General features: G+C 39.5%; 1 protein-coding gene across 1 annotated transcript in view; it reads right to left on the reverse strand.

Moving 5' to 3' along the window:
- LOC135940952 (extracellular serine/threonine protein CG31145) overlaps positions 1-26,774 on the reverse strand; it is a 74,341-nt gene that overhangs the window by 11,990 nt on the left and 35,577 nt on the right. The window contains exons 2-5 of the mRNA XM_065486106.1: positions 12,272-12,396; positions 11,153-11,231; positions 4,567-4,659; positions 3,154-3,458 (exon numbers count right to left, since the gene is read on the reverse strand). Coding sequence (XP_065342178.1) covers positions 3,154-3,458; positions 4,567-4,659; positions 11,153-11,231; positions 12,272-12,396 — 602 coding nt within the window. The remainder of the gene's footprint in view (positions 1-3,153; positions 3,459-4,566; positions 4,660-11,152; positions 11,232-12,271; positions 12,397-26,774) is intronic.

The raw sequence follows: 26,774 nt of genomic DNA on the forward strand, positions 1-26,774 counted from the left end.
TTTAATTATATAAAATATAATTGCTCTCCATTAAGTGGATTTTTTATTAGAAAAATATTAGCATTTTCAATTTAAAATGTTTTGTTATATCGATTATGGGGTTTGGGGGTTTGATGGTAATTTGGCCACTGAATAGCCCCTAAAAACCTTTCGTAGGATAACATACGCTATTAGAAACACGTGGTTGATCGAGCGTTGCCAGAGAAGGAGGAAGATGGCTCCCAATCCAAAGGCGGCAGGTGGAATTCGCGTTGTTTGCACCTGGCACCTCAACTCGAGTGAAAATGACACATGGATGCTGAACGTGCCTACAGCTCTAGGAAATATGCAGAGATGCGGGTGTCAAGAGGAGAACTGTCTTTTCGCAGTCTCTTGTCTCTTATCATAATAGTGTCACACGATCCAGATTTGCATCAAAACGTGACGTCTATTCGGATCGATCCGGAAAATATTTGAAAGCCTTTTTAAACCTTCTCTTTCACTCAAAATGTTGCAAAATCTCGCCCACTCAATGTTGCACGCGAGCAACGCCCCGTAGATAAGAGATGGAGCAAAAACACTCTCATCCTCGGTGTACGTTCAAGTAAGTGATTCCGCACTCCGGTCACGTGAGAGTGGACTGCTCTTTACCGAGCACGGCAGAATTAAGCAACCGGATCTCGGGGGGTGAATTCGCAACAAATCACTCGCGCGCGCGCAATCTTTCCCGACGGCGAGCGTCTCGTGTCATAATTAGGGCCGTCGGGGAAATAAATAAGTGGGCAGGCCGGTAATTGAAAGGGCGCAAGATTTGTGGCGCTGCGGCCGGCTCCTCTTGCGCTTCCATTAAGGGGCCCTCGGGAGCCGTAGTTTAACTCTGCGTGATTCAGATAACAACACACACACTCTCTCGCACCCAGCCGCCCCCAATTAATTCATTTCGCTCGCTTGGCTAAAAGAAGCTGGTGTTTCGCTCTCCTCCAAAGCCGTGGGTAACCGACGCAAGGACTAAAATCGTACTTTACGATTGTCAAATGAACAATATTTCTATAAAAATTGTAAATAAAAAACTAATTGTGGGAAACTGAACACGTTAAAAGAAGGTTTCCACCGTGGACTGACTCATCAACTTGGATTTCTTTTAAAGATTTTAAATGAATATCAAATAAGGCTGGAATTAAGTGAAAAATGAAGTAAAGAAAATCAGAAACTTTGTCGGTCGTCTTTCAACTTTAGATTTGGTTCCTGCGCCTATGCTGGATTTTTTAAGGACCTATCCTTTATCCTTTGACGAACTTCTTTTGTGCTTCCCATGCGGTGGTAGTTTTTCCAACTGGACTGACTATCAAGACGCCTGGGTTAGAATACGCTAAATATTTGTAATTGACATGTGATACTATGATGTATTATGACTAAATGTGAGAATAAACAAACATATAAATGGTTTACCTATTGTCCGAAAATTATCGCAGAACGTGGAATGGTTTTTATAAAAAATTTAATCCGGCTCTGACGTGATTTTGTGATTCGAAACGGAAAGCCTGAATGTTACAATCACCCCGATGTGCCATCTCGCGACATACCTAGCTTAGTTAGGCTGACTACTTGAGTTTCCAACTTTCTGATCTATCCAAGTGATAAAAAAGTGATTAGTTTATAGAAACAATTGTTTTTTCCCTTAAACCAACCCATGATTTTTGCGTGAATGGTATAGAAAAATATTAGCTGGTTAAAAAAACATTGTAGTAGCCTCAGGAAAAAAATATTGACTGCCCAAAATAAAATACGATGCGTCTAAAAAATAAAAAATATTCCGAGTCAGTAAGTCAGTCCATGGTGGACACCTTCTTTCGTCCTAAACTCGTAAGGTTGTGTTGTAAAACTGATTAATTCTAGAAATCTTTCGGCCAGTTAAAAAGAAGTTAATTTTAAACTCTTGCAAGAAAAAATTTTGACTAAAAATTGGCGACCTCTCAGTGCGCTGAAGAAGTGATGGTACGTACACGCGCCAGCTCTCAAAGTTGCTCTCTCACTTGCAAGGAGAGCATGACCGGAATGGCAAACGCGAACAATTCCAAACGATACACAGAGTACACGGAACAGCGTGTTGTTCGTTTGGGGGATATGCAAATTGGACTCGCGCGGGTGTTTTGCGCGCGCGGAACGCCGTAAATTATTTGCGAGGGTGGCGCTGCGCGTTTATTTGCTTCACGCCTCCTCCCCGCGTTGCGATTGTTGCCTGATTCGGGAAAGTAATTGCTGCGTTAGCCCAGGAATTGTGTTTCGTGGGTGAACTTTACGATGTTCCTCACAATGTTTATTGAATACAAATAGGAAGATCGAAGGTTTGCAATACACTTTTGATAACTTTGTTATGCCAACCTTCACAGGAGAAAACAACAAATAATAGCCAGGGAGAGGTATTAACCAAACTGTTTTCGTTAGTTGCTGATCATTCTACCAATTAGGACACATTTAACAGAGAGAAATTAAACGATGGTAAAATAAATTTTTACATTTTTTACCTATGCCGTTTCTTAATTTGATTAAATTAATTTAAGTAGAAGTAATTTTCGGAAAAAAATATTCCAAATTCATGCATTTCTTAAGAAAGGAATTCTAAGTAACAGAAAATATTATTTGTTTCTATCAAGCAATGAACAGAATCTAAAACGTCATTTTCAGATCCAGCGAAAATGATCAGGAGAAAATATTATTTATTTTAATTTTTGCCAGCACCTGGGAAATTTGCAGCCTGTTTTGAGAATGGAACCGACAATAGCTCTCCAGAAATTTAGAGTAATTTAAGATATTTCTCATACTTTCTCAAAACGATTTTTGTTGATTTGAATTTTTTTAGAACTATTCTCTCCCCTAATATGTATTTGCATCCAATTTATTTTTGTTGGCAGAGAGGAAAGAAACGATCTTACATATTTTCACTTTGATAAACCATGTAAAAAAACCTAAAAATATCTCCAAATATGTGATATTGTTCCGGAGAGCAAATTTCCACCCGAGTTTGATTGCATTCTTGAGAGGTAAATGAATGTCTCGTAAATTTCAGAGTTATTTAATTAAACTCGACCAATTTCGGCGAATCCAGTCCGCGCTATTTCATTATCGTTTGCACCATTTTCATGGAATAAAAGTTATTAAAATATTTATAATTACCGAGCTCCCATTGTGCCTTTCTCCTCTTGTGGTAGGACCTGCGCCATGGATGCCTCCAGACCTTCCTCGGACCGAGCTCCTTGTCGGGCAGGAAGGCGGCGAACGAGCCTTCTAGCATGTCTGGGTTGCCGCACACGGCGTGTGCTGTATCACAGTAGTAGCTGCACTTGCCGTGGAAGCACAGGTTGTCCGACGGCGACACGAAGAACGTTTTCAGCAGCTCGGCGTCACCAATGTTGTAGATCTCGGTGGTCATGTTCAGCACGCGACCAACCACTGGCATCGCACGCCGAAAACCGAGAATCCTAAAATGAGAATAAGATAATTTTGTTGAATCGAATATCTATCACTCTTGAAAAAAAAGGAAATTAAATCAAATATATGGAGCTAAGAGGAGGGGAAATGAAGAAAACATGAAAAATTTTCAAGCCATTTGAGAGACATTTTGTGCGCAAAGAATTAAAATTATTTAAAGTAAGAAAAGACACATATCCTCAATATCTCAAACAAACTTAAACACGAATTGATTTTCTCTTGCTTCGTATTTTGAATTACTTTTGAAATTGAAGGGAAGCAAGGATGCCAACCATATAATTTCCAAGCTCACGGAATAAGAATTATTGAAGAAGCCCTTCGAGAAATTACCCATTGCATAAACTAAATCCGGATATTTTGTTTCCTTTTTATGTTCTCTTATTTTAACTAATTTGTATTTTTTTACTCGTAAAATAATGCTTCAGTTGCAAAGCATTGTAACACATCGACGCTCTTACAGCAACAAGGAAATAAAATGTCTGGATTTAATTTCTACAATGGTGTTTAAGTTTTGAAAAGAAATGTTTTTTAATAATTTTCACAGCTGGCCGAGTGGTTTTAGCGTTGGATCACGCAATTGATAAACTATGCAACCGGCATGACGCGGCCGTTGACCGTGTTGCATAGCTGCCGCGATGCAAGGCGTCGACGGATTCCCTCACGCAATCAGGCGTACTTTGTTCGCAGTGACAAATAATCGGATCGATTTTCGACTCTTCGGCTGGCAATAGGCTTTGAATACTACGCGTCATCGATTTTTGCTCTCCTCAATGGTGGCATTTTTCAAGCTGTTGTTCGGGGGGCGGGGGAGTATTCAATTAAATTCCCACACAATGGGTGTTTGCTCAAAGTCAGAGGCGAGAAGGTCCATTAATCTTGTATTTGCCCAGGCAGCTTTGCATAGGCAAGTAGTTTTGCGCGATAAGAGGGCGCGCTGTCAAAGCAGCCGCACATAAATAAGCCCTGGCCTGTGTATGCTGTCTGTTGTTTGAGTGTTATTATCGATTATTTATGCACAAAAACTTTCGAATTCGCTGCATTATAGTGCGTGGAGGGTGCGGTTGCGGTGTCGGCTGAATAGAAGAAGGGTTGACTCACCTGTCCAGATGAAAGGCGGCGATCTCGGCCGTGTGACGTTCAAAGTCGGTGAAGTAAAAGTGGTTTGGAAGAGTTTGAGTGTCCCTGGGGAACCTGAAAGCAGATTTAAACCAACGGTTAACATTTCGGCCCATCAGAGCAAACACAACGAGAGCAATTAAATGAGCTGCTCCTCGTTGTGGTCGAATTGAGATGGAAGAGGCAAGTTAGAATCATTTTAAGTTAAAATATTTACGGTTTAAATTCCAAACCCAAAGAAAGTTCTAGCAAACTTTTCTATATTAAAATATCACCTATTACGTATTAAAGACCACTGTATTAAATACTTGAAAGTTCAGGAAGATATATTCAAATAGTTTTAAGCATTTCCAAGTGTTGCAGATCTCTATGTATAAATAGCCATTAAGTGCTAATATATTTGCTGTAGGAAATTTGAAAGAATCTGTATAATCAATAAAATTTTATAAAATGCATAGCATTGATGCCATTTGCAGAGAATTTTACGAAAGAGAGACACAATGGAATACTGGCACGGTGCTCTTTTTGCTGAGTTAATAAAATACTTATATCTCAAACTCACTATGTTAAAACAATACATATAATAGTTTGATTAGTCGATGTAACTCAGTGGAAACAAGTCAGTGTTGTACTAGAGCGTTGATGCTCACGGCTTTCATTAACTGCAGTGCTCTGTTAGTGGACGAACGAGCGATTTCCGCTCATTATCCGAGCGGTAATGAAACTGATGCAAATGAGATGCCTGCGGACTGTCACTAAACGAAATCGATTTTCACGCTTTTCTTTTTCATCGGCATCGGCACGCACACGGGCCAAAAGCGATTATCCGGCCCATTAAAGCATCGATTTTCCCGCGCACAATTTACGACCCGCAGCCGTTTTCGCGCGTCGACCCCGTGCTAATTGATTTACAACTGAGCGAATTACGGCTTGGCGAGCTCATCTGCAAAGCATGCAGCAACGATAATTACAGTGTCCACACGGCTCTCACATGCTCCAGAGGCAGGCACTCTTTCCATTGTGATTTCTGCACCGCAACTCTCAACTCGCGGAGCACAGCTCGAGGGCCCTCGGCTTGTTATCTTTTTACATACGGCAGGATGAAATGCACTTGAGCCACACGGTGACATTGTCATGCTAAAATTCGCCCTCTCTACCTTCGTCTGCACCAACGGCAGCAGCTGTTGTCAGCTATTTGTACACAAACGCGAGTACACATCATAAATATGACTAAGCGAACCGTGTACAATTCAAATTCCCTCTGCAACGAAGAAGCACGACGATAAAAGTGATTCTGAAGGGATTTTCAGAAGAATTCTGCCAGGAAAACCTTTGCAAAATTACCAACTATTGTTGGGGATCTGAACATAGGGCTTGGTGAAATTAAAAAAACGATTCTAGCAGAATTTCTTGTTTAGAAATTCATCTGGAATAAAGGAAAAATAGGAAAATAATAAATATCTCTAGATGGACTGACAATTTTTTGAAGATTAAACGGCTGGTATAAAATTCAAGTTTAACATTTTTAAAAATATATATTTTTTTTTCAAATGAAACTTACAAAATCAGTCTGTTTTAGACTTTTTATTAGATGGGTCAGAACGTAAAAGAGTCAAAATTGTATCATACGCGCACATTTAATGATTCTTAAGAAATAAAGGCTATTAATAATGAGGTCAATCGTTTCACTGTCACATCTTTACTCATTGATGCATTTTTTTATTCATAATTGTTTCGATCTAAAGTCACGTATTTTGGCAAAAGTTGAACAAAATTAAATGCATTGATTTTAACTCTCCGTGTTGCTTGACAAACTAACAAATCGACTAATAAATTTAGAATTTTTCTCGTCTTAGCTTTCCTTGAAAAATGGAATTTTAGTGGGATGAAATGTCTCAAGATGGAAATAAAAATATTTGCACTCAAGCATACTCAGCTGAACAAAAGGTAAGTGCATTTTGCTGTGGCCAGGTATGCTTTTCTGCAGGGTCTCTGGCGTGCTTTATCACCGAACCATCTCTGGCAACCCGCGCGTGTGCAAATGCACATACGTGATGCTCCTTCCATTAGGCGGTGGCGGCGGAGAAAAATTATCATATAAAAGCCGGTGGGCACAGTGGAGCAGGGCGGCGACAAAAATGCGGGAAACGCAAATGAAAACAAATAATTCCGCGCACGCTGTCTGCTGGCCGCTTGGGGAAAATTTTCAATTTGCTCTCATCTTCAATTTCTGTCGGCCGCCGCGAGTGGGCTGCGACACACAAGTGTAACTTTTGGGGTTTCGTCGTCGCCGCGACTTGTAATTTTATATTGCGCCCGGGCTGAAAGTGGAAACCCTCCAGGCGAGGTGACTCGAGAAATTAACTCGAGACGGCAGCTGCGAATGCGGAGACCAAAATCGCTCGGAAATGCGAAATGTTTGTTGCTTGGTGCGGATGGTTTGCATTACAAAAAGACATTTGAGCCGTTGGAATTTCTTTGTTGCTTTAAGGGCTCGTATTTTTAGCTGGAAACAAGAATGCTAACAATAACAAATGTGTGGATAAGAATGAGAGTGAGTATTTTTTGTTTAGAAAACGGAAAAATTCAGGACTATTTAGTTTAAGTTTGCAATTCACGCTCCCAGCTCGAGGAAGTTTTGGTTTTGGTTGATTGCGGAGAAGCGGACGTGTTTATTTTGTGTGCGTGCGAGAAGCGCACTAATTGTAAGCACAGGCATAGAAGGCTAATTAATCGACAGAGTGCATATTGAGTCAAGTAATCGAATCCAGGTAAAGTGGAACACCGGGACAAACTTTGCAATTAGCCTCCTTACAAACGTCAACAAGAAACTTAGAGGAACAACAGGGGTTAAAACTAGTTTAAAAGAGCAGACTGATTAATTCAACCTTGAAGATGCGAGAAGGGCGATCAACGAGAAACAGGGCTAGAGTTAAGATGATAATATATTTATTATTGAGTGAGTATCCAATCGTCTTGGGACCATGAAATGAAAACGACTCATATAATTTTAACCAGAATTAAAATTTTCGGAATCCACTAAACCCGTCAAAAAGCATCAAAAACGGCTAAAAAATTCGTGGAAAAGTTTCCTTCAAAATTTCAGCGTCCGTGCGAGTTTTTTAAACCTATAATTTGCATTTTTTAGGGAGATGCTCAGCAAAGGAATTTTAAAAGTACGTCGTCTTGTTTCAATCGATCAACTATTTTTTCAAAGGTTTTGAGATTTAAGACTGCATATTTATACTAAAATTGTTTTTTTTGCTTATTTGTACAAGTTTGCAATTTGTGAAGTAAACACTCGCTATTTCTCTTTTATGATAAATAATGTTAATTTTACAGTGGAGAACCTTTTCTCTGTTTGATTTTGTTTTTTCTACCCCCAGATTACCTGAAGAAAATAGTAATTCTTTAAGAAAACAAATAAATTAATAATAATATTAACTATCAATATTGAAAATATCACTAGCATTGAACTGAGATATGCTTTTTTGTCATTTTAACCATTACCTTGTGGTGGATTGCGTTATAAATAGTTCAGTCTTAACTAACTAAAAAACTATCAGAACCCTAAATATGCTCCAAAAACAGTTTATTTTTTTGCTCAAGTCCCATCTAAATTACACAATTAAACTAGAACAGCCTATCATTCATTATCCTTCTCTCGCTCTGGTACGAAAATTTCGACGCATTGTTTAAACAGAAATATCAAAACCACAGCCACCCATGAATTCGCTAAAGTTTTGCCCCCAAATCGCGCACCTTTAGTCGGTCCCGAAATAATTGCGAGGAGAAAGTTGTTGCCGAAACTTTTTACTCCAGACCAGTTCCAAATGTCACTTTTTGTTCTCAGGGCGTCGTGGTGTGTTCGTGAAATCGTCGTTTCTTGCGTCCCGGCCCAGCAGTCAGCCGGCAACACAATCAGAGCGCTCGCTCAGCAGCATCTAGACACGCTGTTGCTGAACTTTGATTGAAGAGCTATATACAGCGAGAGCGGCGCACGTGTGCCGCGTCGGACTGACAATTAAAGAGCCATCTTTCAACGGCACAATGCGCGCTCCTCTGCCGCCGCTGATTATTCGCAGACTTGCAAATCACGTTTTTCGTCCCTGAATAACACCGCTCGGTGGAGTCGGGGATAAAAAGCTGCGGAAATGGGATTGGACCCGTGTGATCTAGATGGAGAGCAAAAACCGTGAAAAAGGTTTTGTGGGCGGTTTTGAGCAATGCAGGCGAACACGAGTTCTCCAATCTCAAAGAAAATTAGGGGGTTCAACGTATTCCTATGAAATAGATTTGGAAAAAATAGTTTGAAAAATATAAGTTTTTATGTTCAATACCGTTTTAACCAAAGAAATAATGCCGAAATTTCTAAACAAAATTGATAAAATATAACTGCGAACCATATTCTTTCAGATTTGTTTCTTTAAAAAATGCAAGTTTCAACGGTTTGAAATTTGATGCACAATGCTAACGAGGTTTTGGTTATATGAAAAAACTTTAACGGTACTTACAATTAGCGAGCAGTTCATTGATTAGTAATTTAACAGAAATTTCCAGTTTGACTAGCTACATGATTTTAATTCATGGTTAAATATATGCGACAAAAGCAGGTAAACAAAAGAAAAAGCTTCAAGGTCGATTAACTACATGAGTAATTTCTCGCCGCATTAATTATAATCTTTTGTAAACTCGCCATAAATATGTTTTTGCCCAGGAGAAGAACAATCTGATGCTGAAAAAAACAGCGCAATTTCTTTTCACTGTTCGAGTAGATTTTGTGGTGCTTGATATTTAACGCGTTTCACATTACTTAGCTTTCATGCGGAATAATATTCGTGCATTTGTCCTTCATTGTTTGATTCTTGTGTATTTATTTATCCACCGTGCAGTCCTTAATTTTGAGTGGCAATTCGTTCCTCATAACCACTTTGAAGAAAAAGGCTTGCTGGCAGAACACTCTGCGCACTTTTTCAGATTTTCTCTTTTTACGAACACATGATTGAGGAGATCCTGAATTCAAAAGAACGAGATCTTGAGAGAAATGTACATTTCCATTATTATATAGACAGTTTCAATCAAATAAATATTTTCCTCCATAAATACGAAAATGAAAGACGTCGTGACGGTTGCCCTTCCATCTACCAAAATGCGAAATACACGCAATAAAACCAAAATGGAGCTCTCGCAGCTAGATTCGCGAAACAAACTCGCGCCGACAATTGGATTTGACTGTTGGGAGCTTCAAAACAGACGACGGGCAGGCGGGTTGCATATAGAGCTGGCTGCTTTTCCACATCCGCCGGCTGACTTTTCACTCGGGCAGAATGACAAATAGCGCTCCTCTCTGCGCGCTCTACGTATGCGAACGGCAAAATCCGATGCTCGAATTTAATGGGCCGGGCTGCTGTTATGTGCTGCAGATTCGGGCGCGCGACCCACGCTCGCAATTAATTAATCCGCCGACACTTCAAACTGAATTATTGCCACTCACTTTTGGCCCGATTCGAATTTATTGCCGGCCGGCCGGCACACTACTACACATCGTGTTCCGATCAATTTGCCATGATCGGATGGAATAACTCGGTTAGCAAAAAGCAGCCCCGAATTTCATCACTCTGACGCCTGGAATGTTGATTTCGAACGAGACTGTTATTAGATTTTATTTGCGTGCAATTTTGTGTTTATTTACGCAAAATTTATAGCTTATACATAAAATGTACGTGCAACAGAGAACACAAGCAACTTGAAAAAACAATGAAATGAGGCGTGAGATAATTCTGGTTCCGCGTGGATTTTCAAATTAAATTACATCAGGCATCAGTGTCAGTGTTACAAAACTACAGGAATATAACTGTAATATAGTCTAAACTAATAAATATTTATTTAGAAATAACGAACGCGGTGTATGGAAAAAATCGCTTATTAGATTCAAGGAGCAATGTGCAAGGATCAAATTGGAATCTTTTGTAGACGAAAATCCATTAGCCCTCGAGCTTTCTTTGAAGTCGCTAATTTCGTCTTCGTCGACTTCTCCGTCTCTCATCAGGAGTAAAGTTGATTTGTTTAGAGCAAGAAAGCTGGTCGATTGGTTTCGACAGTCGACAAATAGGAACTCACATCAGGCGGGTCGCAGCGGTGGCGCTAACTCGTTTATCCGCCTGCGGAGTGCAAACAAATAAAAGCAGCCCCGGTGCTTTTATAAATAAATTCACGGCGCTGGAAAAATTCAAAGAGTTGCGCCCGCCGTCAAATTCCATTTGGCCTTATTATATCTCCGCTGTCGCTTTGTTTGCTCGCGCGACGACGAGCAAATTCCCTCTTTGCATGCGGAATCAGGGAAAAGCGGCTGTTTGCATTCGATTGTTTTCTCGTTTCGTGTGCAATTCTTCTGCGTCGTTCTACTTGCATCTTTGGAGAGAACTTTGCTCCGCTGAGAATTAGTGGGAAAACTTTTGCAACTGCTGTGCGATAAAAATCCTTTGCATCGCGTTTTTACTCTCTTTGCTGAGAAGCAAAGTTTATTCTCACTGAGTTTGTGATGATAGTATAAATCACGAAGACTCACCTCATTGGTTTGAACAGAGCCTGGGAACCGTCGTCGTAGTCAATCACAAGTTTGATTTGAGTTCCACCGTCCTTTTGAGCTGTAACATAAATTATTTTGAAAATTTTCACATTATCACAATTACAGGGAAGTATAAAATTTTCTCATTTTGGTTACATGATTTAGCCATCATATTTTTTCAAGCACTTGAGTTCAATTTAATTCTAGCATTTAAAATAAAATTGTTCCAAATTTTTTAAATTTTAAATGATGAGATGAAATCAGAGTTTTATAACTGGTGCACAAAACATTCGCGGAAAACGGTGTAGAAGGAAATTAACACTTGGATGAGCTGAGATGAGACCATTCACTGACTTTTTCCTCAATTTCGCAGCAGGGATGATGTCTAATTTCCCTCATTTTTTCCCAATTTCCGCGCTTGCACGAGCAAGTCGCAGCAGAGCTGCATTTGCGAGGGAAGAGGAGCGCGAGCTGCGGGCTGTTCCATTAAATTTTCAATCTGCATGCGTCTCGTTTGTTCACGAAAAACGAGATTCCGCCGTGCGGCTTTTGGCTTTTGCGTATATGCGTTTGAGCAGTCCGGAGATAAATAATGTTACTCTCGAAGCAAGACAATGGATTTAAGCAAATTGCGGCTTCGGGGTAGACAAAGGCAGGCAACGAGAACAAGATGACGAGAGTAAGACTTGTTAGGCGGCTGAAAATGAAACCAGATTTTCTCTTTCGTCTTGTCGTTTCTGCAGCTATTCGAATACGTATGTATACAATTTTCCTTAACATACGAAAGCGTACAAATAAGGAATGAACAGGCCAAAGAAAGATCGCATAAATCGATCGCGGTAAACTATATGCATCTCCCAGTCGCAGCGAAATAACTGGATTTGAAAACTTTCGCTTGCACTAATTAGATATAAAAATTGCTCCGCGCTGCATTGAAAAAAATATATTTTAATCCCTGTGACGATTGTTCCCAGGCTGTTAGGGCTGCCAATTATTTTTTGCTAATTGGCCGCCTGTCAATTCCAACAGCCAATCATCTATGTGACAAACGCACAACAATGGGAACTTGTTTTTGTCCGCACCACCACTGCGAGTGAAAACGAAAACAACAGGACTCACCAACGTGGACGATTTTTCTCGTGGCCATGCTGGTCAATAGTTTGTCGACGACAGGATCATCTTTGGGATACAGCTCAAGTTGCGAAATTCCAAGCTGGAATCTCTCCAGGATGGTCATGTTTTTTCTGAAACAAATTTAAAAAAAATTATTTAATAAACCACATCAACATCAATAAAAATCAATTTGTAAATTTCTTTGAAAGCCTGCAAAATGGGGTACAAAATTGATTTATTAGAAGATGTAAATTTTTATGAAGAAGTATAATAGTCTTTTAGATTGTATTTTCTTCACATGGAGTAAATTTGATAGCATTAATTGTCACCCTGATATTTTCAAAGGAAAAATAATGATTTCCTGATGTTTCCAAATATGCAAAAATGCTTACTTAATCATCTCTCAAATTTGTTTAATTTTACCTCCGTTTGCCTTTTGTGGCGATGAATCTTCTCTGTCCCTTCTCCCTTGTTCCCTACTTTACAAATTTATTTGTTAAGAGACGCACCAGTGAAACATTTTGTCATATTATTCAAACGTGGTCTTAATTTGTGCAAACCAATTACCGCGGAGCACTTAAGACACAAAACCCCATGGGTGAGATTTGATGGTGACAGCGTTATTTGCAGATAAAAGTCCGTTTGGCGAGGCCCCCTTTTGGCCGCGATCGAGGTGCGGACATTACGCAGCGCCATGATGGCAATCTAACGAAATTGGATTGCCGGCGTCTCATTCCTTCATTTTACTGCTCCATTTGCAGGCTTGAAAATAATTTATCCCGAAGCGAGTGCGGTTTATCAGATGTTTCGGGTAATTAGTCTGGCTCCCTTCGGACGAAAAAGGGTTTCAACCGCACTCGCGGCAGGAATTTCCGCTCAAGATGCAAAAGGCAGCCAGCGAGAGTGACTAACGCTTTAATTTTGGTCCATTAAGCGCGCCTGGAGACCAACAAGCTATACTGTACAGCTCGCTTTATTCTTTTAAACGGCGCTGGTACTCAGAAAAGATAGGAAGAACAGACCACCAAGAAGCTGACGGTGGAATTTATGCATGTTTCTTGCTTTGTTATATTTTGCCTTTTTTGCCTCCCAACTCCAAGCGCTAACGTTATTATTTATTGACCTTGTGCTGACGCAGATGTTTCTGACATTTGTAATTGGTTTTTAAATGTTATTTTCATATTTTATGTATTGGCCTACTAAACTCTTTGAGCTGTAATTTCTGTGGAGTGAAACCGTTTTCTACGAAATTAAATGCGTTCGTTACGCTAAAAAGTCTTATGTCAGCGATAAAAGTATTCAAGAAAGGTTGTTACATTGGTTCAAATCCAGTCCAGATATTTCCCCGTTGGTAAAATGTCGTCTATTTTATTTCTCGACTACAGTTCCGGTTTACAGCTGAAGCCCATTTCCGTTTTAACAAAATTTAGAATAAATACAGTAAATGTATTTCAGGAACTAGGATCAGTTCAAAAACAATTAAATTTCACATTAAATATGAAAATTACCAAGTCTCTGTCATTGAACTAACTAATTCTTGCCAGGGAAGAAACATTCATTTCAAGAATGCATTAAAATTGTAAATTACGTTTATGTAAAAGTTGTATTTTTTATAAATGACCGGTTTCACGAAACATTCATGAATGAAAATAATTTATGTTGTCCTCTAATAGGGCTTCAGTGGCTAGTCGAAACTAGTCAGAAACTAAAGAGACGACGTTATTTTGCCCAACAATTCTTACAAAGCTTAAAGTTCAAATAAGCTTTTCTATTTTTAAGTCTAATATGTATATAGTCCCTTACCAAATTGCACTGAACTAGAGTGCGGAAAGTGGAGCCTTTGATTCGTTCCAAGTGCATTTGAATTATTTCGCTATTTGCACCCATAAACTCGATTTTACGAGCTCGAGTCTCCAAACTTAATTTTCCCAAAGTTGCGCAGCACCAGACAAATATGCCATAAAACGGACGTCTTATCGCTTTTTCCTATGGGGGTTGCATTTTAAACGAGGGATCTCAACAGGCCGACACAAAAACGCCGAAACACTGATTGCTCCTGCTTAGTTGTAAAACCGCAAAAGACTCATCTTGCAGCGAATCTTTTTACGGTCGAGTTTATTGTCCAATAAGTTTTACGCCCACAACAAGCATAAAATTTTTCCCACAGACTAACAAGCAAATGAAAATGATTGTGTATCGGCTAGATGGTAGACACTTGTTGGCGAAAACACGAATAAAATTAAATTGAGCGGCGAAAAAATATTATGGTATGGATGGTAAATAAATCTATCAGTGAAAAAAAGAATAATTTGTTGCTTTGAAGATATTTACATAAAAAATAGCAAATAATAATATTTTGATACATTCTCTTTTTTTATCTGGCTGAATTTTGATATGCAAACTTCCGATTGATGGAACGCGGACGAATGAGTTTGGTGTTGCAAGCTCGATTGGGCCAATTAATGAATTGGCATCTGATAAGAGGTCCCAACACAGGCATGGTTGCTGCGTAGCTCGCGTGCCTCACGGAAGCACTAGTTGGTGAACACATAAAAAGAGAGAAAGAGCAGAAACTAATAGAGATGTCACAGCTTAACACCGCAGCTCTCAATCGACGATGCCTCTGTTTGGTAGCAGTCGACCAAATAAATTTAACGCACCACTCGCACCGCCCGACCGCGAAACAACACGAAACAATTTCAATTCAGTCAAGTTCAATCGACCGAATGTTTGCAAATTGGATAAATTGTCAATTTTATGGAAATTTTCTGCATTATTTATATTTTGAAATTCAGCATTTTTAATGAGAGAAGACTGTTTTATTGTAATATGTTTACTATAACAATATTATCAGATCCATTTCATCTGCTTCAATTTACTAATGAGCACTCTTGTATTAAATTTAAAAAAATCAAGCAATGTCGCAAATGAATGAAAAGAGCCAAATGGATTACTCCACATTACAAGATATTTTCTGAACATTCTATAAAGTGTGCTTGCATGAGATCTGGAGCTTTTCGCCTGCATTATTGTGCAGGAGATTATTTCATCTGCAGCAATACACTGCGACCGTACACCGAGAGAGTAATACAATATTCCTGTAGTCGTTAAATTTGCATATAATGTGCCATAATTCTCATGTACAACTTGCGATATTTACGGCCGCTGGATGTAATATGTATGTATGAATTTTGTAATTTTTATTGTAGCTATAAAAAGAGGAATTATTATACTTTGAAGAGCTGTCTGCATAAAAATATGCGTTTGAGTTTGTTTTTGTTCCTGAATATGCTATATTTTTCGTGGCTTAAATCTATAATCCACCGTGAAACGAACAATTTTGCATTGAATCATTTTTGCTCTCCTGGAGTTAGATGGTCTAAACCGCGTGATTGTGTTTTCCAGCACCTTCTCTGCAATAAATTAACTCAGTTCACTTTATATAAATATAGTTTCAAATATCATAGCGTATCAAGAACAATGTGGGGAAAAAGAGCAAATATGGAACATTTTCAGAATTAATAAAGTTAAATTAATACAGTTTTCCATACCTTATTGCAGCTTGACATGAATTAACACCAGATTATCACATTGGTGAAGAAATATGCATGTAAACATTTTGCAGAAATATAGGAATTTAATGCAACTTGGTGATGCAATGTCTTTTTTATGGCAAAGAAAGCACGGGAAAGAATAGCGAATAAAATTGAAAAGAACAAAAAGTTCGCTCAAACATCTTTTTTACCCATAACTCAAAACTTCCTGCTGTGAGGAATCAGTTCTCCGTCTGAAAACCGTAATCCACGTCCTTTTGCAGCAGGAAGCAAAGGCGAGTTCCGCCTTTAAACGTACGCATATTCAATTTTTTTGCGTCTTTGCGGCTGCGACCCTTGCTTGCCTTTCAGACGCGACGAGAGAGCGTGTGACCTATTAGCAGAGCCGCGGATTAGGAGCATTACACGTCGCATTAGCACTTTTTGCTCTTCGCATTTGGCCGGCTTGTTTTTGCCTTGGAAATTAATTTAATTAAAAGCGAGAGAGCGACGTGGACGAACGTGCAGCGCGGCGATAATAAATTTGCGAGTGCCGCACGCAATTTTTTGCCCTGGCGGCCGTATTTCATTTTTCCGCTTTTTCCGCGGCTAATCCTTAATTTATTTGCGTCGGCGGCGGTGTTCGAAACAAAAAGGACGTGCACCTGATGTGCCATATGTCGGCCGTGCAAACACAAACCTGAGCACGAGTGTTTGTGCCCTCCGGCGGCGGCAGCGGGCAGGTAAATCCGCGCTAATTTATTGCGCTGGCCAATTAATAAGCTCGTCGGCCACCCTCGTATAACGGACGTGCGGTAACCAGCTGCGCGACACAGAACACAAATTTTGCTCCCACCCTCGTCCACCATCAGGACTCTTAAATTTTTTGTCTCGAACTAATTTTTACAAACTAATTTCAGCCAATAGTTGCTAATGGTCTCTACATGCCCAATCAAATATAATCCCAAAATCGACTTTATAAAAAATTTCATTGTATGTTGATACGACGCACTAGCAAAAATTCTGTCAGCACTATAATGCGTCACTAAAAATCAACGTCGGTTTGAATTAGCTTCATTTCAAGGAGATATTTGGTAAGACGAGTGGGGGAAGGTGTTTAAACGTGTGGTGATGTAATTAAATATTCCGTCTCCATGTCTGCTATCGGCGGCGGAGGCCTGGTTTGGACGTAAAAAACCGGACCAAATGTAGAATTACGTTTTCTACTTATCGGTCTTTAGATGTTGAGATATTTTTTGACATAGCAAGCTAGACCGCATTGCCTTGATTGCTTCTGCACTGTGCCTTTTTAATTTTTTTGATAACCTATAATGTATATGAATCAGTGATAACAAACTAATCAATTTAATTTGTGCATGATTTTAATGTTGGCTGAATTCTTGAGCGATAAATGAATACCAAGACTTCACCCCTGTCGATTTCATAGTTTTTTAAGGAAACTCGACCAGTTTCGACGAATCCAGGCCGCCCTATTTCATGAATATGCCAACAGTTGACTCCACAAGTTCAAAAAGGTTAGATGTTAAATTAATGGCTCCTAGTGTAAGTCAACAACATCAATTGAAACCCGATCATTTTTTATAAGTCGAAAATGACATTTTTATGTTATCGAAGTGGTAAAAATGTAATAAAAGAGTCCGACTTAGCCGCAAAACCAACTAGACTAAAATTGAACCTGTGATAACAGTACTACAGATTTTTTATTTCTGAAAATATCAATCGCTCTCAATATAATATTTAATAGACTTCTAGATGAAAAGAAAAATTATAACATAATCATCATCCACTAATGAATTCATTCAAAAAATTTGTGTTGAGCTATTTTTTTAATTGGCCACAGCTATTTAACGAATATTGTCGGAAATTCAAGGCTTGAAAATCTACACGTATTTAATTTTTTAAACCTGAAGTGCACACCCATCAAGCCCTGAAAATAATTATAAAAGAACTAACTTTCCGCGATCTGCACCTTTTTTCAAATCCAATTAAACTTTGTATTAAATTCATCTGCGAGTCATCGCAACATTTCTTGAACGGGAGCCGGTGTAACGTAGAGCATAAATTCTTGCTAATAGCAAAGGCGGATCTGCAGACAGGCCGATAACATAAAAACGCGGCGAACCGCGCTGCTCCGGCCCTCTGGTGAGTTTGCAGCGGCGGCACGACTGACTCTTCATCTCTAAGCTTCGCCAGCAGGTGAAATGATCCTGAAAGTTTTGCCGGCAAATTGCGCCGGAGCACTCGGGATTAATTGATCACAACTCCATTGTGTTATCGCGCGGCGAACGCAAGAGCAAGAGAGGCCAATTCATCCGTATCTCTCGCGTGTGCAAAGCGTCCGGAATTAAGCAGCCGCCGCGCTTGATTGTATTGAGAGATCGGGAGCGCGCGAGCGAGCGAGCCAATTTTCACGAATTATTCTCGCGAGGACACTAAACACATCATCGGGCTGATGAGAAACCTTCCTAGCTGCCACCCTACACCGGAACCGACCACCCCGTCGAGCAGCCGGGATGGACGCCGGCCAAATTTTGTGCGGCGCACATTTGAATTTTCACCCACGAACTGGGGATTTCACTTACTTATCAAGCAAACGAGTGTTAATCGTTTTATTTTACTTGGGGACTCTGGGGACACGCGTTGATTGATAGAGGGAATGGAAGATTGTGGGGGAGAAATAGGAAAATTGCTGCAAACCCTTTTTTAAACTAAAAAATAATAGTAAATAAATGCTAAAGAAATTTTTATTTCAATTTGGTAGAAAATGCAAAAATGCCATCTTTTTTCTTCCGCTGAAACCTTAACTAAATGCTTCTCTTTGAAAAATAAGTAGTAAGTGGCAATGATAAAATAACCAAGCGAAGAGTGTGGAAAGAGAGCATTGTGAACTTCACAGGAATTGAAAAAACAATCTTCATCCTTGTTGATTTAAAAAGTTTTTTAATCACTCAACTAGTTCGACGACCCAAGTGTGTCCATTTCATTATGCAGCTTTGATCGGCTCTAAAAGATCAATACGATGATGAAGTATGTTTTTTCAACTACTGTGAGGAGAGCAACAAACCTCGAGTGAATTTTTAAGTCGATAATGCACGGAAAATTTTGAAATATCGTTCAACTCAACGTTTGCTGGAGCAAGAGCGATCAATTTTCAATTTGACAGTACGTGCAATTATGATAATTCATTTCGAAACTCAGGCAGAGTGCAGTGAAATCATCAGCAGTCGGCAAACAGCAAGCTCAATTAAAAGATAAAAGTGTGCCGGCGCCCATTCTCCCCATTCCGTGCATTTGATCTCGGCTGCACGCGCGGCGTTTGGTTGTGGTTGGCTGTTGGCACAGAGAGAACTTTGTTAATTACACAGAATTGCATCAGATTCACAGCCGGCCGGGGATGACGAGACGTTGCTCACGATGACCCTCAACAACTCTCGTACGTCTCTGTCCGACCGGCAGGCTTTTTGCTCCAATTCTGCATGCGCACATACTCGATCCCCCCGTCCAATTAATTATCTGAAAACCAAATGCATCACGAGCGTCGACGATGCACTCACCCACTCTATGCAATCTCGGTCGGATGCACGGAAAATCGTTATTAAATAGGACGCGAGTTTCCATGGAAATTGAAGGCTGCGGCGGAGTGGCTTTTCTGTCGCTTTCGAACAATAGTTTCATGTCTAAATTTAACTTTATTGCCCTTTTCTACCAACTTGCAGCATTTTTAAATAAATCCACCTCATAAGACCTGTTTATTTTTAAAATTGGCAGTCTTATTGAAAGTGTTTTAAATAAAGTAGTGGAAATTAAGCGAGTAAACTACCTTTGAATCCTTGGAAAATTTACCGATTTCAAATTGCCATAATCAATTATTTAAAATGGGCAATGGATAACTTCATATCAAAATAAACTTCTATTTGTTCATCTCATTTAGAAAATGATATATATGTTTTATTTTTTGTTTCTTGAATTGTGCGCACCTTGTCCAGAATTTTAAAAACAATTTGACGCACTCTTGTGGAGTCACTCTTTGTTCGCTCAAGACGATTTAAAAAAATTCTTTAGGGTGGCATAACTTTCTTAACGATATCCACAACATCCTACTCGTTTTTCATAGACTTTCCTTACAAGTGCTGTGAGACCAAAATTTTATATATCATTTTGTAATTTTTTTCTAATTGTTATCTCGGGCTATATGCATTTTTAGTTGTAGCTCTTGTTCCTTGGAGGAGTTATTTCATTCATTACCGTGCCTATTCAACCTGGCAACGTTGAGTTGAATAAAACACTCATATAGAGCTCTAGACAGTAAGTATTTTTGAAAAGAGAAGTCACTTTCCACTGCATTTCGTGAGTTTTTTTTAATCTATTCAATCTTAACACCTTATTGCCTTGATGTGACTTTGAGACCCCTCAAACAAACGCACTTGTGACGCCTTCGCCCAGTGAAGAGTGTCTCGACGGTGCCCATCAAGTGCGGGGAGGGTTTCTTCAAGGGCCACCTCTTATTCTCACAGCGAAAACAAACTAAACGCACACACAAAATACAGAATGGAGAAGCGTATCACGCATGGCTTTGGCGAATCCTATTACGGCGGAGGCGGCTTGTAAAAGAAAATAGTCATGGCGTTGTGCTCTCGCACACGAAGGGTCATAAAAATAACTCGCTCTTGGTCCCATATTGCACAATTCCCTGCACAAACTGGAAGTACATATTTATGCAGCGTGTTATTCTTAACGAGTTCGCACACAGTGTGCGAATAAGTAGGCGTGGGGGTCGGTTTGTTTTTCGCTCCCCTCGGAGAGAAGATGTATACGCATTATTTTCCGTGCGCTCTCGCTTATTTTAATTGTCGCTCGCTGTTGCGCGATGATCTACTCGCTGACGCGGCCTAAAATAACCGACGACAAACAGAAATAAAAGCTGTCCTGAAGTGAAGCATTCTAGTCTCCTGGGGTGAGCAGAGCACAGCGCAGGATGCTGAAGTGGGACTTTCTGAGGCGCCGATGAAAAGCAGTCTGGGGACCAGCGTGTCGCTCGAAATGAGGCTGCCTGCTGAAGTTTACGCCTCTTTCAACCTCACATCACGGGGAAATATTGCCGTGTCTACTATTTTTAGTCTACTTCACAGCGTGAATTATCACGAAGAATGCTCTCTATGGTTACAAAGTGATAGTTTTAAGTATTAAATGGCCCGTGTTTACGTAAATTTCTAATTCTATGAATAAAATTTATTTTTCATTTAAAACGAGACGTAAGATTATTCAAAACGTTAAATTACTAGTCGTGAAAGGAGTGGGATCAAACAGGATCAAATATCAGTTCAGGCGCCCAGGCAGTGAATATAATTCACTCATAAGAGAAAAGAAACGATACTGTACACCTATATGCCGTCAACTTTGTCGTGCTTGCTTGTGTTTTATTTAATCATTGACCCAATAACTTTCATTCACGATTTGGAATCGTATATAAATAGAAAAGTGAATTGCATCATTCGGATTATAGCTGCCTGCATAATTTCTATTCTCATTTTCTAAAACGTACTAGAAATATACTTTAAATACGTAACAAAAACTATTAGTAAAAGCTCCGACTGTATTATTTAGGTATAGCTACACAAATACATTAAATTCCATCAACTTGTTACAAAGCCTGAACAAAGAATTTGAAAGCTTTGTCCGAGATACCGAGTCCAAGATCAATGCGAGATTTTAGTGACTGGACAATTGTTTGATTTAACTCTCACGTGACGACACCATTTTCGTACCAATCTGTCAATGTCTCGGTGCGCGTTTCGTAATCTGGCTTCTGCTCTCGCTCACGGTTGAAAATTAAAACATCACGCCGCATCAGATTCTACACGACCGAACACACCTCTCAATGATGCACTTGTCAAACGCAGTCGCGACAAGACAGCCAGCCGCTGCTGGAAAAATTATTTCCAAATCCGTTGATACGAGAGCTGTGCAACCTCTTGACAATTGCATGCATTTAATATCAGAGTTTGACGCGAAATGTGACATTTCCATTAAAACAATACGAGTTGGAACACGCAGAGAGGGAAAAAATTCTCTCCGACAACTGTTGAGCAAAAGTATTCGGGCTGATTGATGGAGCTGCGAGGGAGGAGGATTAAAAAGTAATTGATCAGAAAAAGTGCATCTGTGTACAATCGCGTCGTGCAGACAAAAGAGTGTTTGCAGTCCCCGCGACTGCTGGCGTGTCGCGAGAGGGGAAAACGGATGCAGTGCATTAATGATCTCTTGCTCTGCAAAAGCAACGAGCAAGCAAGTAAGCCACGGGCCCTAGGGCGCGGTTTGTGCGCTGGAAAAAATGCTGCATGGCGCGCAGAGCCAGCAACGAGAAAATTATTAGCTTTGCAAACAGAATAGACGTGTTTTGCTCCAAATTAAATTTGCACTTCTTAGCCATTTCAGCGGCAGGCAGTAAGGAGGAGTGTTCTAAAATTTATTTGTTCATTCAGATTTATAGGGGACACAGGGTGACTTTCTAATGCGTCAATTATAATATGCTAAATATAAGTCAGTCCTGATTAAAACAGATAACTGGTTTCCTACTGCTACTGTGCTACAAATATTAACATAACAAAATGTCAATTTTAAATAAATTTCTTCTCAACCAAATGATCCCTATGTTGCATACGACAATTTAAATTAAAGCTTAAGATGAATAAACTGATGCACATAATCTATAATGAAAAATGTTTCTGTTTTGACAACTCATTATGTTTATTTTTTGTTGTATCCTTTAAACTTTTATTTTGCAAACATGTTTATTGGATTTTATATACTGTACAAAGAGGTCATACGATTTTGTTAAATTCATATTGATCTAAATATTAATTCCAAAATCTTTATATTACAACACAAAAATACCATATTTATTGGATATTATGGAAAGCAAGAATACATATTATGTTAACTTATTAAGTTAATAGCTGTGACACACAGAACGTTGCACTAATCGTATCTACATAAAATTCGCTTCATAAATCTGCAATGAGTGACTTTCTCTCGCCTTCAAACGTAATATAAATTAAATCTGGTCAGCAAGAGGAAAATGAAAGTGAATTGGGGCAAAGCGACGAGAGAGCTGCTCCACCCACAAACCTGCTGCGCTTGTATTGTGTCTCGCCCTTCGCCTCTCCGCGCGATTGCCACTGCTGATTACCCTGGATTTACGCTCTCGGCTTGTACAACATTTTATGTGTGTATTATTTAGTCAATACCGAGCAGAACACAGCGAGCTGATTGTTATGTCTCTCTTTTGCAAACCTAAAACTTTTCACGAGAGAACCGGCACCAGAGAGAGTACAAAGGAGACACGAGAGAGTTGAGAAGGCTGCTGGGAATTGCATCAGCATCTGCATTCATGTGGGATTGGCGCGAGCTAATTACCAAGACAACTAATATGGAGTAAGAGTTAGTGTATCACTGATGACACTGAATACTTCTTTGCTCTTCTCTGGCTCTTGGATTCTGTATTCTAGGAATAATTGCTTGGTTGAGAAACTCGAGATGACAGAGGAGGAAAAAATACAAAACTCTTACATTGCTGTCAACAAAGTCTTACAAGACATTGATCAAAAATGCGAAATGTAGTTTTATTCGAATCCAATAACTCCTCTTTGTATGGCATGGAAGGTCCGCATTGGTACTTTTTTATTGACATTAATTAATTTATTTATTTTACTGAATAAACGGTAAAAAGCTAAAAAAAATTCTGCATTTTACAAATTTCTAAAACGTTTGGTTTAATATTGGTTTAATATTACTCTCATAACTCGCTAACATGATGACCGAATCGAAAATTTTCACCTGTAACCATATAGTTGACTTCCTTGAAAAGAACTTAAACTTTTTGAGTTTGGTACATTTAAAAATAGTACCAAACCGAACTTTACTCGTAAGGATATTCGCATCATGATGGAATTTCTCAAAAACGTTTTACTTTTCAAAATGGGTTTGAAAGCAGTAATTTACTTCAAGACCTAAGTAACTCGCAACAATTGAATTGGGAAACTCGTAAATGTGTGTGCTGGATGACATATGTTCATACTGAAGATAGCTATCAATTTGGAGCTAATGGATTTCAATGAAACCAGCCAATTTGGCACCTATGAATGCCATTAAAAATACCAAGGATATTTACGCAATTTCTCCTCGGCAGTGTCCCAAAGCATCTCATTTTCGTTCAAGTCACGTCCAACTGAAAAGCACTAATAATAAAGGCACTCACTTTTTCGCTCAATCCTGACAAGTGGAGTAGAAAGAGTTGATTAATTTTCTCGCTGGCACAGTGCAGACCAAAGTTAATTAAGTAATTGACTTGCATGCTTCGCTTTGTTGCCACTCATTCTGTTTCGCTCGGCCGTCCGGTCCGTTCGTTTGTTGGATAGGTCGGAAATGCAAGTGGAGCGTCTCTCTCTTTCTCGCTGCTGTAACCGCAATACGAGTTGAAAGCCGTCTACAGGCCAGGCCAGAAATGAAATACGCCGGCAATTTGTAGCACTCGCCACCGAAAACGATTTCTTTTTTATTAGCTCCATAATTCCATCCCTTCGCGGCGCACTCGTGAGCATTTTTCTTGATATAAAAACGCGTAATATAATAATAAATGGTGCCAGGCCAAAAGTGACTGGGCGTGGTCACCCCATGCTCGCTCGCAAATCCATCTTATTTTTATAAATAGAGGGCAACTCGTGCACAAAAAAGGGCGAAATGCGCCTGTCACTTTGGCTCTAAAAAGATTCGTACGACGCTGCCCCTAGTTGTATCTTGCCTTCTTCCTCTGAGCACAATACAGTGTGATGGTATTTTAGAAAATCATCGAAACTATTTTTCAGTAGCCCATGAATTATCCAGATTTTGGCGATGACTGTATATTGCATTATAGCATTATTTAATATACTGTAAATGATTTCTCTGCTGTTACTGTCACCTAAAAAATGCAAAATATAATTGGATCTAAGCGTTGATATACATTTGGAATTAGCGATACCACACAGTCACCAACTTGGCTCAATTTCAGAATTAAGAGGGAAAATATAAAATCATAATTCTTACTGCCTCCGCTACCAATCCAGTTTTTATAATTGCTTCAGAAGAAAAATTTGAGTTAATGTTTTCAAAAATTTTAAGTTCTCACTAATTCATAGTTGGAATAAATTAATTTTTTAATAATTATCGGAATTTCAAACAAAAATACCAAAATTTTATATGCGAAGCCAGGACCAAACTACATGCTGAGTTACTACTGTAAAGAATTATCTATTTACTAGTGTTCTCTTTAAAAGTTTCAAATAATTTTCATGCCATGAAATGTGGGACGGCACTTTCGATGATTTTGTCTGGTTTCACTTTAACCTAACCCTCATTTATTTGAAAGAGACACAGTATGAATCACTTTAAGTGAGAACCATACTAGTCTAACGCATTTAAAACACTCGGTGGATTTTAAAATTCCCACGAGCAAAGCTAGCATTCTGCTACAAGGAAATCGTCAAGGGCATTTCATTTTAAAATATTTGAACTTTTATTCCCAGTTACACAGAGCTTCCACGATAATAAATGCGGTGAACGGAAGAAAGTGCTTAGTCTGACACTTCAAGTGTGTGTTTAATTCGTGAGCGGTAAACAGTATTTCGGTCTCAAATATAAAGTGCGTGAGAAAACTTTCCATATCGCTCCCTGCGCCGCACAATGGGCAAAATACGAGTATCAGCTGGCGTGTTGCAGATCCTCTCTTTCTCTCAAGTTATTTTCATCAACAAATTAGTCTAGCATCAGAGGCAGCAGTTCTCTCTTTCCCACTCACACGCGTGTTTCATTTTCCTGAGTTAATCCACCTGATGGCTTCTTTCACAAGCTTTTTATCTAACGACACCCCGCCTCTCTGTCATTTGGCTAAAAGCATATGTGTGTGGAAGCTGGTCAAGAAGTGCAGAAGGAGAAGAGGCCGCCACCGCGATTTATAGTCCCGCACGCGTATACACACCACTGCGCGCGGAAGTCCACAAAAGCCTCTCTTCTTTTCCGCCGTGTGGCCGAATCGCCATTCGTCACGATAATTAATACGTCGTAAGACCGCAATCTCACACGCACGCAGTCTGGAGTGTATTAATAGAGTAAGAGGTATGGGTTCGGTTTGCCCACCGCAAAGCTGACTCACTACCAGAATTTATTTTCATGCGGACCGAGTGTGTTTGAAATTAGACTTTGGCGCAGGAAGTCTTAGCTCTCAAGCCGGCAGATTTATTTCGAGCAATTTGGCCCTCTTGAAATTTATAATACCTCTCAGCCGAAAACATTTTCATAACGCTAGATTAAAATGGTATCGTGTTGCACTGGATTTCTTTGATCTGGTCCTTGAAATTATTGAATTTCAATTAGGAACGAGGAAAATTTAGGTTGGTTAGATCTCTGGAGGAAAAAAGGTTTTTTGTGTTTGGGGGGTTGGAAGAAATAAGTTATTGTATCCAAATAAGATTTTATGGAATAATTTTTTTTTAGTCCGGGGAGTCAATTTATTAGCCTACTAAATTTTTATTTTTTGGGCTTCTCAGTCTGCTAAAAAGATTTAAACAAACCCCCTAGTTTTGATCAGACCACTGCACTATCTAAATTTCATCAAAAGAAAAAGTTAATTTGATATAGTCTCGTTTCTTGTGTCCATACTGCAATTGTGCGTGCCAGCTCTGGCACTGGGTTGATTAACTGTAGAGGCGGAGGAAGCAATTAGGTGCGAAACAGGACATCGGAGGAGCGCATTTCCTCTTGTTGACGCCCGTGCACACGTGTCCGACCGACTAACTGATTTCTTCTCTCTCTTTCCTTGGCACCCAGCAGCAAATTAAACAAAAGCTGCTGCGTCCAATCGCGCGAAAGGTCGCATGCTATTTCTGCCCCTTATCTCGACAAAGTGCACAAACTCTGTG

The sequence above is a fragment of the Cloeon dipterum genome, chromosome 3 (assembly GCF_949628265.1).
Source record: "Cloeon dipterum chromosome 3, ieCloDipt1.1, whole genome shotgun sequence".
NCBI classification, from domain to species: Eukaryota; Metazoa; Arthropoda; class Insecta; order Ephemeroptera; family Baetidae; genus Cloeon; species Cloeon dipterum.